The sequence below is a fragment of the Diceros bicornis genome, chromosome X (assembly GCF_020826845.1).
Source record: "Diceros bicornis minor isolate mBicDic1 chromosome X, mDicBic1.mat.cur, whole genome shotgun sequence".
Lineage (NCBI taxonomy): Eukaryota > Metazoa > Chordata > Mammalia > Perissodactyla > Rhinocerotidae > Diceros > Diceros bicornis.
This window is the reverse complement of record NC_080781.1, coordinates 64,069,784-64,087,697: the sequence shown is the minus strand read 5'-3', so window position 1 is coordinate 64,087,697 and position 17,914 is coordinate 64,069,784. Positions and strand designations below refer to the sequence as shown.

The 17,914-nt window shown below is 36.5% G+C and overlaps 1 protein-coding gene across 5 annotated transcripts in view; it reads left to right on the top strand.

The window, feature by feature from the left end:
• The window catches only part of TEX11 (testis expressed 11), a 353,243-nt gene that overhangs the window by 133,116 nt on the left and 202,213 nt on the right, over positions 1–17,914 (top strand). For all 5 annotated transcript variants that reach the window (XM_058536116.1, XM_058536115.1, XM_058536118.1 and 2 more), the window contains 2 exons: positions 5,368–5,422; positions 9,167–9,262. In XM_058536116.1, coding sequence (XP_058392099.1) covers positions 5,368–5,422; positions 9,167–9,262 — 151 coding nt within the window. The remainder of the gene's footprint in view (positions 1–5,367; positions 5,423–9,166; positions 9,263–17,914) is intronic.

The following is a 17,914-nucleotide window of genomic DNA, read 5'->3' as shown; positions in this document are numbered from 1 at the left end:
CTTCCCCAGGTTTGGGAAGTTCTCAGCTATTATTTCTTTGAACAAGCTCTCTGTTTCTTTCGCCCCCTCTTCTCCCTCTGGAATACCTACAGTCCTTATGTTGCTTTTCCTAATTAAGTCAGATATTTCTCAAAGAATTCCTTCATTTTTTTTGAAATCTTAGTTCTCTTTCCTCCTCCACCTGAAGCATTTCTATAGTTCTATCCTCTAAATCACTAATTCTTTCCTCCATAATGTCAGCTCTATTTTTTAAGTTCTAGATCATTTTTTATCTCATTAATTGTATTCTTCATATCCAGAATTTCTGCTTGTTTTTTTTTTTTTTATAGTTTCAATGTCTTTGGTGAAGTATTCCTTCTTCTCATTAATTTTATTCCTGAGCTCATTGGACTGTCTTTCTGAGTTTTCTTGTAACTCATTGAATTTCTTTATGACAGCTACTTCGAATTCTCTGTCATTTAGATTGTAAATTTCTGTGACTTCAGGGTTGGATTCTGGAGACTTATCATTTTCCTTTTGCTGTGAATTGTTCCTGTGGTTTCTCATGGTGTTTGTTGAACTAATCTTTTGCCAGTGCATTTGTGGTAGTATTAGGTCCCAGATTCCACCTGCTACTGCTTTGGGGAAGTAGGAGCTGTGTTTCTGATCCCAACTCGTCTGCTGGAATTTGTGGGGGTATGGTGGGTGCTCCCACTGGCTGGGAAAGCCTTCATGCATGGTCTCAGGGCTGCCATTGCCTCTTCTCACAGTCACCCTGAGGCGCATACCCACTTCCGGGGCTGCAGTGTTACTATGGGTGCTCTCACTGGCCAGGAACATGTTTGCATATGCACGTAGATCTGCTGCCACCTCTTCTTACAGTTGCACAGGCCACTGTGCTTGCTGGGCTGGACTTCTTTGCAGGGCCCGAGCCTGGGCCATTCATTGCGACCGCAGTGGCATGATGGGCTCTCCCGCCGGCTGGGAAAGCGTTTGCCTGCGGGCTCAGGGCTGCTGCTGCCTCTTCTTACAGTCACTCTGAAGTGCATTCCCACTTGCAGCACTGCAGTGGCACTGTGGGCACTCACGCCAGCCAGGAAAGCATATGTGTGTGTGCACAGGGCTGCTGGGGAAGCATCGGGGAGCGCTCATCTATCTCCACTACTTCCCAGGGTCCCAGTCCAACCACCTTCAGATGTATAGCTGCCTGGGTCTCTCAGGCATCCTCTTGTGCTGTGGGGGCATCCTCTCTTGGTCAATGAATGTCCATTTAGTTGTAGTTCAAAGGGGAAGAGATATAATATAAAGGGAATAGCCCACTCCACCATGTTGTTGATGTCACCATCTTAACATTTCTTGCACGGCCAGTCTACTGGCAACAAATTTTGTTTGTCTGAAAAAGTCTGTATTTCTCCTTTATTTTTGAATGATATTTTCACAGGCTATAGAATTCTTGGTTGGTGGTATTTTTATCTCAATACTTTAAGTATTTCTCCTCGCTCTCTTCTTGCTTGCATGGTTTCTGAGAAGTTGGATGTAATTCTTATATTTGCATCTTTATAATAAGGTGATTTTTTTTCCCTCTGACTTGTTTTGGGAATTTTTTCTTTTTCTTTTATTTTCTGTAATTTGAAAATGATATTCCTAGGTACAGTTCTTTTGCTATTTTTCCTTCTTGGTGTCCTCTGAGCTTCCTGGATTTGTGGTTTGGTATCGGACATTAATTTGGGGAAATTCACTGTCATTATTGTTTCAAATATTTCTTCTTTTCCTTTCTCTCTTTTTCTTCTTCTGATACTCCCATTACACTAATGTTACACCTTTTGTGGTTGTCCCATTGTCCTTGGTTATTCTGTTCTGTTTTTTTCAGTCTTTATTCTCTTTGCTTTTCTGTTTTCAAGGATTCTGTTGGTATATCCTCTAGCTCATAGATTCTTTTGTCAGCCATATCCAGTTTTTAAAAAGCCCATCATAGACATTCTTCGTGTCTGTTACAGTGCTTTTTTATCTCTAGCATTTCTTTTTGGTGCTTGCTTAAAATTTCCATCTCTCTGCTTACATTGCCCATCTGTCTACTTTATCCGTTAGAGCCCTTAGTGTATTAATCATAATTATTTTAAATTCCTGGCCTGATAATTCCAACATCCCTGCCATGTCTGGTTCTGATGCTTGCTTTGTCTCTTCAAATTGTGTTTTTTTTTTCTTTTTGGTGAGGAAGATTGGCCCTGAGCTAGCATCTGTCGCCAGTCTTCCTCTTTTTGTGTGAGGAACTAACATCCTCAAGCTAACATCTGTGCCAATCTTCCTCTATTTTTTGTATGTGGGATATTGCCACAGCATGGCTTCATGAGCAGTGTGTAGGTCTGCACCCGGGATCTGAACCTGTGAACCCCAGGCCGCCAAAGCAGAGCACACAAACTTAACCACTACACCACCAGGCCAGCCATCAAATCGTGTTTTTTGCCTTTTGGTATGCTTTGTAATTTTTTTCTTGATAGCTGGACAGGATGTGCTGGGTTAAAAGGAACTGCTGTAAATAGGCCTTTAGTAATGTGATGGTTAGGTGCAGGGGGAGGGAAAGAGTTCTAGTCCTATGATTAGTTCTCAGTCTTTTGGTGTGCCTATGCCTCTGAACTGTGAACTTCACAAGTGTTTCTCAGTTTTTTTCTCCCTCCTTAGGTCGCACAGAATGGCTAGAGTAGGCTGAGGTTGAGTATTGCTCTTCCCCAGGTCAGTTATGCTTTGATAATACCCCAGAAAGTTAGGCTCTGCTTAACTAGTTTCCCCTGAGGGCAGGCCTTTTTAAGAAGAACAGATTGCTCTGGGATATTTCACTATGCTTCCTTTTCACCTCTTCATGCCAAAGCCCAAGGGGATTTTACTCTGATATTTACTGTGGGAATCTGGTTGAACTCCTGGAGGTAAATCTGACAATATTGTGGGTGCCCCTCTCTGAGTGTGTCTTCCTGGAGTTTTTAACTCTCATACTTGTCCACACTGAGGCTCCAACAATGTCAATTACAGTTCACAATTTCCTGCCCTGGCACTGGTTGTCTTGGCAGTTTCTGCTCATGAGTCTCTTCTGTGGTAAGCTGCAACTCCTTATATTGCCTGGGTGTCTCTCCAAACTTGGAGGCAGTGGTTTGCCCTGTATCCTCCCCTGTCCTATGGATTTAAGAATAGTTTTTGATTTTGTAGTCTTTTCAGCTTTTTACTTGTTGTTAAGGTGGAGTAGTGACTTCCAAGCTCATTACTTGTGGAACTGAAAACTGGAAGTGTGATTTGATTTTTCAGTTTAGCTTCCTTACCATCACCCCTGGATCAGAGTAGCTTAATTTTCAGTCGGTATTTGGTCAGAGGTTCTGCTTAAGCCTCTTGAGCCACTCAGGCTCAAGGCTTTTGGCTGATGGATCTGTGTATGCCTTGAGTAATGTTTTCTAGTCTGCCCCACATCTCCCTCTGATTGCTCCTGAGTGGGTGCAGCCTAGCACATATGCATAGCCTCTGAATCCCCAGGGACAAGTGTGACCACCTCCCCCCCCAAGATTGTTTTTCTTGTCTTTCTCTTTCCCTGGTTCTCTCTTGCACTTCTGCCTGGTCTGCTATTTCACCTGTTGCTACTATTGTCGTGGAGCTACTAGCCCCCTCTTAATTGCTCACCGCCAAGATCTCCATTGTTTTTGACAATGCTCTTAGGCAGGAACTTCTCCTTGCTCTGTTCCAAATAAAGTCATTACCCTCAGGCAGAGATGCTGAGCTCTTCTTTTTTATTTCTTGCTTCTTCCCCTCAGCATAACCTCTGTGCCACACTACAGGAGTTGGGGGCAAGAGCATGGCATGCTTCTCCTGGAGTGACACTCCTGCTCTATGAGTGGATGTTGGGGAGATGGTAGCCCCTGATCTTCTTTGCATGCCCTCCTGGCATGAAACCTCTGCCCAGTGAGCCAGCCTGAGTGAAGGCAACCACAGTCCCAGTATTCTTGAGCTGTCATATCTGGGATAGAGCCCTTACCCTAAGAGTGAGAACTAGGTGGGGAAAGGAAGACCTAGTCCTCTCATTGTGCCTGCCCACAATAGCACTTACACAACACAGGCCTGGGGAGGATAAAAGAGGCTGGCAGCCTTCCCCTCCCAGAGTGAAACCGTAACTTAGGTAGGAGTCTAGGAACTGGAGGGAGAGGGAATTCCCACCTTCTTGACAGTACCCATCTGGAGTAGCTTTCATCACATGGAACTGGTACGGATAGGAACGGATTGTGGCTCACATTCCATAGACTCTCACTGTTCTTACTGAGATTTAGTTATTTGTATGAATAAATGGTCTTCTGTTTGCTATATGCCCTTAGGACAATTTCTGGAGACTTTAAATTGTTGTTTGTTTTAATGATTTTTTTTTAGGCAAATGGTTGTTTTACTGGGGAGAGGGTCCAAGAGCTTCTCATACCACCACAGCAGAAGTTCCATTCTCACTGGTTATTTAAAAAACTGGAAATAGAAGGTTTAATGTACCAAAGGAGACCTCTATGAGATAGGGCTTACGATGACTAGGCCAGCATTACATCCTTGTTTGCAAACTGAAAACTCAGTTTAGTAGTTCTGGGTCTTTTAGAGTTTTTTTAAAAAGAATATTTCAAAGTAATGTCTTCAATTTAGTTCACTTCACCAAAATTTTATTAATTCCCTCTCTTAGAATACCAATTTTATGGTGAGTGATCTTTGTTTTGCTTTTTAAGTTTTAGGTTTTGAAACCCTGAGGCTCAAATTAATATATTATTAGTGGTTATCAGAATGTCCCATAGAAAATATGATTTGGTAATTAAAGCAGAGAACTGAAAGTCAAATTTCTCTACTCCCCACCCCTCTCTCTCATTTTCAGTATCAATCTAGGAAATATTAGAAATTACTTAACTGCTAAATTGGTTCATTCAGCCGCAAAATGGAACTAATATGCCTCACAAGGGTGTTGTGAAGCTTAATAAATAGTGCTAAAGCATTTGTTTCCATGAAAACTCCTGTATTTGTTTTATTTTTAAAATATATTTCTTAGACTTTAAAATGTGCCCATTAAGTAAGAGCTTGTATACACATGTAAACTAGTTTAATGCAGTATATATATAGCCAAATGGAAAAGAGCAATAATGTAATTTTAGTGTTGATTTATTGGATATATATCTTGAGGAAATTGTGGTTTTCTACAGTTAGAAAGTATTGCTTTATACAATTGATTTTCATGTATTAATTGGCTAATAATCTGTTGTAGTGCTAAATAGAAAAGTTAGAATAAAGTATAATTATACCATGTCTTCTTAGTAATATATAATCTTGAAAAATATATAATGTGAAATCAATATGTATATGTATGTATTTTTTTTTCCTCTTTAATGATAGCCAAAGCTATGATATTGGGAAGATGGAGGAGAATTCTATTGGGCCAGAAATGCTGGTGAGGATCATGTTAAATATTGTAGAAGTAGGTTTAAGAAATACAATTTTTGTTATTGTTATAAAATTATAATAGTCTATCCCCCCACTTGTGAGTAGATTATACATTGGGTACATCATTTAATATCTCAGTGGATTAGTTTCTGTAAAATTGATCTACCCCCTAGGGTAGATTCTTATACTAACCAGTTAATACATGTAAAATACTTAGAACAATGTTTTGCTATATAAGTTTTAGCTTTTATTATTGCATGTTAAAAAATTCTTGGTTTTCCCCTAACCACCCAGATGGAATAAGCTTAGTATGGAAGTTAATTTTAATATTTAATCAAGCAAAGTGTGATTGTGTAAATAAATCTGAGATAAAACCAATGTAATACATGCCGTAGCAAAATGGATTTTTTTTTGAATATCCATCTCTACTTCTTACCATTACAGTATATTAATAAAAATTTAACTGAGTACCTATATATATATAGAAATGTGATAAATGGGGAATAAAAGAGAAGTATAAAATGTATAAAAAGAGAAGTATAAAACCTTAAAAAGCTTTTGTTTGAAGGATAAAACTAATACAACAAAATACTATTCATCCTTGAAAAGGAAGGAAATTCTCACAGATGCTATAACATAGGTAAACCTTGAGGATGTTATGCTAAGTGAAATAAACCAGTCACAAAAAGACAAATACTATAGGATTCCACTTAAATGAGGTACCTTGAATAGTCAAATTCATAGAGGCAGAAAGTAGAAGGTGGTTGCAGGGGTTTGGAGGGAGGTGAACATGAGTAGCTATTGTTTAATGGGTACAGAGTTTCAATGTTGCAAGATTAAAAGAGTTCTGGAAGATGTATGGTGATGATGGTTGCATAACAATGTAAATATACCTAATACTATTGAACCATACACTTAAAAATGGTTAAGATGGTCAATTTTATGTTATGTGTATTTATCAAAATTAAAAATAATAAAAAAATATATTGTCATGGTGTCACATAAGGGAATATTATGTAGCAATGAGAATAAATGAGCTACAATAATTGCAACAATATGAATATTCTCACATATAATGTTGAATAAAGAAAGTAAGATACATAGTAGTACGTACTGTATGATTCCATAAATGTAAATGCCAAAAGCAGGTAGAACTAATATATGGTGTTGGAAGTCAAGTAATTGGTTATCCTTGTTTGGAATAGTGTCTGAAAAAGAAGCATGAGGTGAGCCTGTTGCTGTTAATGCTCTGTTTCTTGATTTCTATGTTGTTAGCATACATGTTTACTTTGTGAAAATTCAGAGCTGTACTCTTGAGATTTTTGAACTTTTTTGTATGTATTTTATACTTCACTGAAAATTTAAAAATAGATTTTTTTTTTCAGTGAGGAAGACTGGCCCTGAGCTAACATCTGTTGCCAATCTCCCTCTTTTTGCTTGAGGAAGATTGTACCTGAGCTAACATCTGTGCCAGTCTTCCTCTATTTTGTATGTGGGACGCTCCCACAGCATGGCTTGATGAGCAGTGTGTAGGTCTGCACCTGGGATCTGAACCCACGAACCACGGGCCGCCAAAGCAGAGCATGGGAACTTAACCACTATGCCAGCAGGCCGACCCCAAAAATAGATTTAAAAAACTGGTGCAAGCGAAACAGTTTGGGAAAAATAAATGATAAACTGTGTGGTACTGACCTGAAGTATGTAGAAGGGCATGCAGAAAAGGGGAATATCAAGGGACTAGAGTAGTTGAAGAAGCCTTCTGGCAGAAAGGCCTTGAAAAGTAGATGGAGTCTATACAGTTAAAAGGGAGGGAAAAGGGGATACCAGGCAAAGGATCTAGATGAGAAGATGTCTGGAGGAGGAAATGAGGATAGAAGACAGGATTTAAGTATGATTGAAATGCAATATTCATATTGCGAAGTATGGAGAGGTAAGATTATGAAGTAGTTTATGGAGTAGTTTTTCTTTCATGCTAGCAGTACCTTATTGAGGTATAATTTATATACAGTCATGCATCACTTAACGATGGGGATACGTTCTGAGAAATGTGTCATTAGGGGATTTCATTGTTGTGTGAGCACCATAGAGTGTACTTACACAAACCTAGATGGTATAGCTTACTATACACCTAGGCTATATGGTACTAATCTTATGGGAGCACCGCCGTATATGTGGTCTGTCATCAACCAAAATGTTGTTATGCGGAGCATGACTGTATACTAAATTGCACAAATCTTAAGTGTACAGCCTGATGAATTTTAATATATTTATATGGTCTTGTAACTACCACACAGATCAAGATACAGAAATTTCCATCACCCTCAAAAGTTTCCTTGGCCCCTTTGCAGTTAATAGCCATTCCTACCCCCAAGATAAAACCACTCTTCTGATTTCTATTTCTACTGATTATTTTCAGCTTTTCTTGAACTTTGTATAAGTGGAATCATACAGTATGTACTGTTTTATGTCGGGCTTCTTTTGCTTACCATAATAGTTTTGAGATTCATCCATTTTGTTATATCTTTCTATTTGACCCTTTTACTATTACAAAATAGCTACAGTATTTCTCAGAGATGTCATATTTACTCCATAAAAGTCCTCTGAGGGAGTTTATAAGTTTGAGAGTTGTTCTACAATACTAATAATGATATTAAATGCATTATACACATCTTATTTGATCCATCTTAGTTTTTGAATTAAGAAACTCAGAGATATGACACCCTGTCATTTCTCTAGATTCACAAGCCCTAATGTGCTTAACATATTCTTTTAAAGGTTAGAAGATAACGTTTGCCTGGTCCTACTGTCCTCGTTATACTTAGAGGCAGATTCTTCATTGAAATAGAGCTCCTTCTTTCAATATGTGAATCTGTAGTTAAATGTGTCCATGCTGACTAGAGTTACTCCCCTTGTCAATGTAGACCTGGCTGGGAAACTAACTTAATTCAGTAATACATTATTAATTTTAAAACTTAGCTGAGTTGGGAGAAATCTTCTCTATAGGAAAGTATATCTGTTCCTACTGAAATGGTGGTATGTGTGCCCTTGGTCTAATTGGTTAATCTCAACTAGGCTATAAAGTCTTTGAGAGAGGGATTATGTGTTTCTATTTATCTTTTTTGATAGAAGCCTAATACAATGCTACATATACAGTAAGTATTAAGATGATTAAATTAAATATTGCTGTGACTTAGTTTCCTTTATTTTTTTTATTTTTTATTTTTTTGTGAGGAAGATTAGCCCTGAGCTAACATCTGTCGCCAATCCTCCTCCTTTTGCTGAGGAAGATTGACCCTGGGCTAACATCTGTGCCCGTCTTCCTCCACTTTATATGGGGCACCGCCACAGCATGGCTTGACAAGCGGTGCATTGGTGTGTGCCCGGAATCCAAACCCCGGGCCGCCGCAGCGGAGCACATGTACTTAACCACTATGCCACCTGGCCGGCCCTCCTTTATTTTTAAAGTGGGGATGATAAAGTACTTTAGTGCTAAAACATTGTTAAGAAAATAATTATATTAACACAATTATATTAAATTTAAATAAGCTATTACTATAAAATTGTTAAATAGTATTTGATGTGGGTAGCATAATGATGAGACATAGCCCAAGACTATGTGGTTACTTAAGGAAATGCTATTTCATAATGACTACTTATGTTTGAGAAGATGCCTGTCACTGTGTAAGTGCTAGTCAGCTGTTGTATTGCAATTTAACCCCCAGCTCTGTGCTTTTTCTATTTTTAATTATAGGCTAAAGTTCTACGGTTACTAGCCACTGCTTATCTGGATTGGGACGACAGAGAATATTATGATAAGGCTCTCAGCGCTATAAACCTAGCAAACAAGGTATAAGAGGTTTTTACTTTTGAGTACTAGCTTAATGAATTTTTTAAAGCTTTGATTCACATTTTGAAATCCAGTTTAGACATTTAGTTCAGTATTCCTGTTTTTTTTTAACAACAGATTGTTACAATGTCTTCTACAACACAGAAAGGAAAAATAAAATATACTTATTTGACAACAGACATTTTTGAAAAAATTTTCTTTTGTACAAAACAGAAAAAGTTCTCTCTGCTATGAGTTTATAGGATAAAGAAGGAAATGATGATAAAATAGGCAGATAATGGGATTTTGTTTAAGAAACAACATCAGTGGTTCACTTTCAGCTCATACTCTTACATACATACATACATATATATATATACACATATGTACATACATACACATACATACCTCTACATTCCTGGACAAGGAACATTGATAGGCTGATGGCCATTTAAAAAGAGATTCAATTAAAATCAATGTATTTTAATAAGGCAATTAAATGTACAGATACATTTTAGAAAGATTTTTTTTCAACAAGGTTGGAAGCATGAAAATAAATAGTTCAATTAACCAGAATATTAAGTTGGCCAAACAGGCCATTTACTTGAATTATACTTTCTTGAAATTTATGTCATATGGATGGGATTATTTAAGGCTGAAAAACTTCTTTAACATTAATTTTTTTTTAATTTAAAAATATTAATAGACATGAACATTTTCAAAAGTTGCATCCTTTTTTTGGTATTTGCTAAGATGCAAGTGCAAATGAAAACCAGGGACCAAGAGAACAGAGGAGGTTGCATACTAGCTATATGACTTCTTCCCAGCATGTCTCTTTGTTCACTGGATGCAGAAGTTGCAGTTTTTATAGCAATAATTGCTCACCTGCATTGCTCCTGACATATCACATTTAATAGCCTAATTATTGATCCTGGACATAGCTGATTGGGTGCACTAGGATTTCAGTGGCAATATGCACTTTAGAAAGTTTTGTTTAGAGCCAGCCCTGTGGCTTAGTGGTTAAGTACGCATGCTCCGCTACTGGCAGCCTGGGTTTGGATCCTGGGTGCGCACCGACACACCGCTTCTCTGGCCATGCTGAGGCCGCGTCCCACATACAGCAACTAGAAGGATGTGCAACTATGACATACAACTATCTACTGAGGCTTTGGGGAAAAAAAAAGGAGGAGGATTGGCAATAGATGTTAGCTCAGAGCCGGTCTTCCTCAGCAAAAAGAGGAGGATTAGCACGGATGTTAGCTCAGGGCTGATCTTCCTCACAAAAAAAAAAAAAAAAGTTTTGTTTAGAGATAATTTCAAACTTACAGAAAAGTTGCAAGAATAAGAATAGTTCAAAGAACACCTGTATATACTTTACCCAGATTCACCTGTTATTAACATTTTGTGCATTCACTCTTTCCCTCCATATTATTTAGGGAACATAATTCATAATATATCCATATTATTGAGGATATATAATATATATTATACCCTCAATATATATTTATATCCTCAATACTGAACTTTATAGCATTTTTTCTCCGCAATATAGGATTAGTCTAGGATCAGGTATTGCATTTATGTGTCATGTGTCTTTAGTCTCCTGTAATCTGGAGCATTTATTTCAACAGCCTTTCTTTGACTTTGGTGTCATTGACATTTTGGAAGAATACAGTAGCTCCCCACTTTGTTTTAACTGAAAGTTCCTCATTTGAGGTTTATCTTATGTTTCTTTATGATTAGATTCAAGTTATGCATTCGTGACTGGAAGACGTACTACATAAGTGGTATTGTGTCCCTTCTGAGGGCATTATATCTGGAGGCCCATGATATCCACGTGCTCCTCATTGGTGATGTTAATATTGATCACCTGGTCAAAGGTGTTGCCCAATTTTTTCACTGTATATTTACTATTTTTCCCTTGCAACTAGTAAACAGTTGGTGGGGAGACTTAATAATTATGCACATACCCTACTTCTCATTAAAATTTCCCTTTAGATTTGCATTCTTGCTTGAACCAATCTTAATTATGATGGTTGCCAAATGATCATTTTTGAATTTTAGCACTCCTTCCACATTTACCAGTTGGCACTCAGCATTCTACTATAAGCAAGAGCTCTCCTTTCTCCCATTTATTTATTTATTGACTTATTGACTTATTCATTTATTATCAGTATGGGTTTATATATTCCTATTTTTTCATTGATTTCTAATTCATTACTCTTCTTAATTATCTTTTAACAGTTTTATTGAGGTATAATTGATATACAGTAAACTGCACATATTTAAAGTATAAAATCTGATGAGTTTTGACATATGTATGTACCTGTGAAACAATCACCACAATCAGGCTAGTGAATATATACATAGCTCCTCAAAGTTTCCTCATGCCGTTTTGTCACTCCTTTCTCCCACTCTTCCTTAAATAACAACTGATCTGCTTTCTGTCACCATAGATCAGTTTGCATTTTCTAGAAATGTATACTAGAAATGTATACAAATGGAATCATAGGGAATCTACTCTTGTTTTGTATGGCTTCTGTCACTCAGCATAATTATTCTGAGATTCATTCATGTTGTTATACGTATGCATAATTTATTCCCTTATTGTTGAGTAATATCTCATTGTATGGATATACTCTATTTGCTCTCAAGTCTACTTTGTCTTTTATTAATATAGTTACTTCAGTTTTCTTTTGACTAGTGTTAGCATGGTGTATCTTGTTTCATCCTTTTTCCTGTTTATGTCTTTATGTTTAAAGTGTGTCTCTTATAAGCTGCGTATAGTTGGGTCTTGCTTTTTTTTTAATCCAATCTGACAACCTCTGCCTTTTAATTGGGGTGGTTAGAATATTTACATTTGATCCAATTCTTGATATGGTTAAGTTGGAGTCATTTTGTTATTTATTTTCTATTTGTCCCATCTGTGCCTTATGCCCCTTTTCTTCTTTTTCTGCCTTCTTTTGGATTATTTTTTTTTCCAAAATAATTTATGAGTCCAATATAATTTTTATTCCAACTTCCTGAAGAATTTATATTGTAATATTATGAAAAGATTCTAAGGATCCTCTGGAGGAATAAACAGTGAGACTAGCCAAGGAAATTTTGAAAAGGAAGAGTAATTAGAGAGGTCTTGTCACATCACATACTATTTGAGTAATTTTTAAGATTTGATTTTATTTCTTCTGTTGGCTCATTAGTGGTTTCTTTAGGGTTTATACTATATATTTTATCTTGATCTACCTTCATATGTCATAATAGTATGCTATCGTAGCTCCCAGCCTGGCGTTTATGCTATCATAGTCATGCATTTTACTTTTACATATGTTATAAAATCCACAATTCTATCTTATTATTTTTGTTTAAATCATCAATTTTCTTTTAAAAGAGATGTAAGTAATAAGAAAAAATTTTGTATATTTATACATGTAGTTACCATTTCAAGTGATCTTTATTCCTTTGTATACGTCCAAATTTCCATCTTATGTTATTTTTCTTCTGCTTGAAGAACATTGTGTTAGTCGGGGTTCTCCAGAGAAACAGAGCCAGTAGGAGATATATATATATATATATATATATATATATATATATATATATATAATCCGAAAGAAGATTTGGAACAGATTCATGTTTGGTGCGTTGAGAAGAAACAGCACGTTCCTTTGAAGAAGCACTTTCTGATGTCAAGTTTCAAGTTGCTATCTAGCAACAAGTTTGTATGTATAGGACTTGCAAAGATTCCCAGAACTGAGCTAAAGTGGGTATGTCTTCAACTCCTAGAAATGACTTCATGCCCTATCTCCCTTACTTCCACATATATATATATATATATATAGAGAGAGAGAGAGAGAGAGAGAGAGAGAGAGAGATTTATTATAAGGAATTGGCTCATGCAATTATGGAGGCTGGTGAGTCTCAAGATCTGCAAGGTGAGTTGGCAAGCTAAAGACTCAGGAGAGCTGATGTACTCAGGATAGCTGTACTTCCAGTCTGAGTCCAAAGGCCTGAGAACCAGGAGAGCCAATGATACAGTTCCAATCCGAAGGCTGGCAGGCTTGAAACCCAAGAAGAGCCAATGTTTCAGTTGCAGTTGGAAGGCGGGAACAAGCCAATGTCTCAGTTCAAAAGCCATCAGTCAGGAAGAGTTCTCTCTTACTCAGGGGAAAGTTAGCCTTTTTTGTTCTGTTCAGGCCTTGAACTGATTGGATGAAGCCCACTCACATTATGAAGGGCCATCTGCTTTACTCAGTCTACTGATTCAAATGTTAATCTCATTCAGAAACACTCTCACAGAAAGACCCAGAATAATGTTGGACAAAATATCTGGGTATCCTGTGGCCCAGTCAAGTTGACACATAAAATTAATCATCACAGACATCTTTTAACATTTCTATTAGTGCTAGTCTACTGGTCATGACTTATTTCAACATTTGTGTGTTTGAAAATGTCTTTATTTCACATTCTTTTTTTAAAAAAAATTTATTTTGAAGTACTGATAGATTCACAGAACATTGCAAAAATAGTATAAAGAAGAAAAGTAAAAAAATAAAATAAAAGCAATAATGGTTAGGATTCAGAACAAAATTCTAACACCCCCCCGGAAAAATAGTAGAAAGAAGTCCCATGTACCCTTCACCAAGTTTCCTCTTATGGTTACCTGCTACATTGCTATATCAAAAACAGCAAATTGTCATTGGTACAATGTGTGTGTATGTGTGTGGTACAATGTGTGTGTATAGTTCTATGTCATTTTATCCCATGTGTAGATTCATATAACTACCACTACAATAAGACACAGAACTATTCCATTACCCCAAAGATTTCCCTCATGCTACCCCTTTATATTCACACTTATATCTGCTCCATCCCCACCATCTCTAAGCCCTTGCAACCACTGTTCTCTTATTCATCTTTATAATTTTGTCATTCCAAGAATATTATTTGAATGGATTCATATAGTTTGTGATCTTTTGAGATTGACTTTTTTCACTTAGCATAATGCCCTTGAAATCCATCCAAGTCTTGTATGTATCAATAGTTGGTTTCTTTCATTGCTGAGTAGTGTGTGTTATGGATAGTATCACAGTTTAACTATTCACCTATTAAAGGAAATATTGATTGTTTTCAGGTTTGGCTATTATAAATAAAGCTGCTATGAATATTTGTGAATAGTTTTTTCTGTGGACATAAGTTCTCATTTTCCTGGGATAAATGCCTAGATGTGCAATTGTTGAACTATTTAATTTTTAAGAAATTGCCAAACTGTTTTCCAGAGTGGCTGTACCATTTTGCATTCCCACCAACAATGTATGAGAGTTCCAGTTTCTCTACATTCTTGCCAGCATTTGGTATTGTCAATGTTTTTATATTTTAGCTATTCTAATAGGTATGTAGTGGTTTTAATTCATACTTTCCTAATGGCTAATAATGTTGAACACCTTTGCATGTGCTCCTCTTTGGTGAAATGTCTCCTCATATCTCTTGTCCATTTTATAATTGGATTGTTCAACTTTTTGCTGTTGAGTTTGAGGCTTCCTTATATATTCTAGATGAGTTCTTTGTCACATATGTGCTTTGCAAATATTTTCTCCCAGTCTGTAGTCTGTCTTTCATCTTCTTAACAGAGTTTGTTTAATGGCCCAGGATATAGTATATTTTGGTAAATGTTCTGTGGACACTTGAAAAAAATGTTTATAGAGCTCTTTTTGGGTGGAGTGTTCTATAAATGTCAATTAGATCCTGTTGATTGATAGTATTGTTGAGTTCTTCTATGTCTTTACTGAGTTTTTGTCTAGTTATTCTATGAATTTTGAGGTAGTGGTGTTGAAGTCTCTAACTATAATTGTGGATTTGTTTATTTCCCCTTTTATTTCTATAAATTTTTACTTCAAGTGTTTTGCAGCTCTTTTCTTTGGTGCATAGATATTTAGAGTTACCATTTCTTCTTGGTAGATTGACCCTTTTATCATTATATAATGTCCCTCTCTGTTCCTAGTAATTTTTTTTCTCTACTGTCTATTTTGTCTGATATTAACATTGGCATTCCTGTTTTCTTATTTTTTAATTTTTCATAACATAGAATTTACCATCTTAACGATTTTTAAGTGTACAATTCAGTGGTATTAAGTACATTCATACTGTGCACCATCCATCTCCAGAACTCTTCATCTTGCAAAATGTAAATTCTGTACTCATTAAATAGTAACTCCCCATTTCTCCCTCCTTCTAGTTCCTAGTAACCACCCTTTTACTTTCTGTCTCTATGAATTTGACTACTCTAGATACCTCATATAAGTGAGATCAAACAGTATTTGTCCTTTTGTGACTGGAGTGTTTCACGTAGCAAAATGTCCTCAAGATTCATCCATGTTACAGCGTGTCAGAATTTCCTTCCTTTTTAAGGCTAAATAATATTCCATTGTATATACCACATTTTATTTCTCCATTCATCTGTCGATGGACATGTGGGTTGTTTTCAACTTTGGCTATTGTGAATAATGCTGCTGTGAATGTGGGTGTACAAATATCTGATTTCCTGCTTTCAGTTCTCTTGGGTATAAATCCAGAAGTAGAATTGCTGGATCATATGGCAATTCTATTTTTAATTTTTTTGAGGAACTACCATACTGTTTTCCATAGCAGCTACACCATTTTACATTTCCATCAACAATGCACAAGAGTTCCAATTTCTCCACATCCTTGCCAACACTTGTTATTTTCTTTTTTTTTTTTTTTTTTCTGATAGTAGACATATAATGGGTATGATGTACACCCTTTGTTTTTGACTAATATTTTTTCTGGGTAAAGAATTTGAAATGGACAGCTTTTTTTCTCTTTGAGAATTTTAAAGATGTTGCTCCATGGTCTTCCCATTGCATTGTTTCTGATGAGAAATATGATGCAATCCTTACTGTTGTTCTTTTTTATGTAACATTTTTTTCCTCTGGCTTATTTTTGGATTTTCTCTTTATCACTGGTTTTGAGCAATTTAATGATAATGTACTTTGAAGTAATTTTCTTTGTTTCTTGTGCTTGGGGCTCTCTGACCTTCTCGGATCTCTGGGATCATGGTTTTCATTATATTTGGAAAGTTCCAGTATTTTTTCAAACACTTTTTCTGCTTGCTCCCTCGGACTCTTAACTACTCATATATTAGGCTATTTGAAGTTGTCCCACAGTTCACTTCTGCTCTTTTCATTTAAAAAGATTTTTTTCCTTTGGTTTATTTTGGACTGTTTTGTATTGCTATTACTTTAAGTTCATCAATTTTTGTTCTGCAATGTCTAATCTTCTGTTGATCCTGCTAGAGGCTGAATATTTGTGTCCCCCCAAATTTCATACATTGAAATCCTAACCACCAAGGTGATGGTATAAGGAGGTGGGGCCTTTGGGAGGTGATTACATCCTGAGAGTAGAATCTTCATGATTAGGATTAGTGCCCTTATATAAGATGCCTCAGAGAGAACTCGCTCACCTCTTCTGCCATGTGAGGTTATAGTGAGATGACAGCTGTCTATGAGGAAGTGGGCTCTCACCAGACACTGAATCTGCTGGTACCATGATCTTGGACTTCTTAGCCTCCAGAACTGTGAGAAATAAATGTTTGACATTTATAAGCCACCCACTTTATGATTTTTTTGTTATAGCAGCCCGAATGGACTGACACCATCTCATATAGTTTTTATCTCAGATTTTGCAATTTTCATCTCTAGAGGTTTGATTTGGGCCATTTTTACATCTTCCATGTCTCTGATTAACTTTTTGAGCATATGAAGTATAGTCATACTTACTCTTTTAATGTCCTTTTCTGCTAATTCTAACATCTGTGTCACTTCTGGGTCAGTTTCAATTGATTATCTCCCCATTATGGATCATGTTTTTCTGCCTCTTTGCAGGTCTCATAGTCTTTCATTGGATGCCAAATATTGTGAATTTTGCATTGTTGGGTGCTGGATATTTTTATAATACTATAAATATTGTTGAGCTTTATTATGAGATGCAGCCAAGTTACTTGGAAACAATTTGATCCTGCTGTTCATAGTACTCCTGACTCTTGCTAGTATGAAATATTTCCTCCTGTGCTTTGTAATTTTGGATTGTTAGTTTGTCTTTAGTGTTATTCTTTTAGAATCCTGTACAACCTGGATTGAGGGCATGGCCCTACAAAGAAGCTTTCTATTTGCCTTAGCCAGATGTCCAAAAAGTATCACTCTTTTGGCTACTTTTATTTTGATTTTTCAGCTTGGCAGTTTTGGGACCACGTGAGTAGTATAAATTTGAACTCCATATCTTCATGAAGGCAGAGCCTGTTAAAAATTCTCCAGGCCAAAAAAAAAATCATCCAAACTTTTTTTTTTTTTGGCCTCATTCAGAGATTAGGCAGAAGATGAACTTTCTATACCATTAGATAAAAGAGAAAAAAACCCCAGGAAACTCACCACTCCCATACAGTTCACTTCTCTGTGTTTTGATGCCTCACTACAATCTTTCTGTGAGGATGTGGAAGATATAGGCTATAGTTGTCATACTCCATCTTGGCTGGAACTGGAACTGATAGTAGTACTTAAAAATATCCTTTTTTGAGGGTAAATTAAAATTTGGTAGCCTTATGTTGTTTCACAAAGTTATTTTTGAAATTTATTGGTACAATGAAATTGAAGAAGCCTTGGGTGC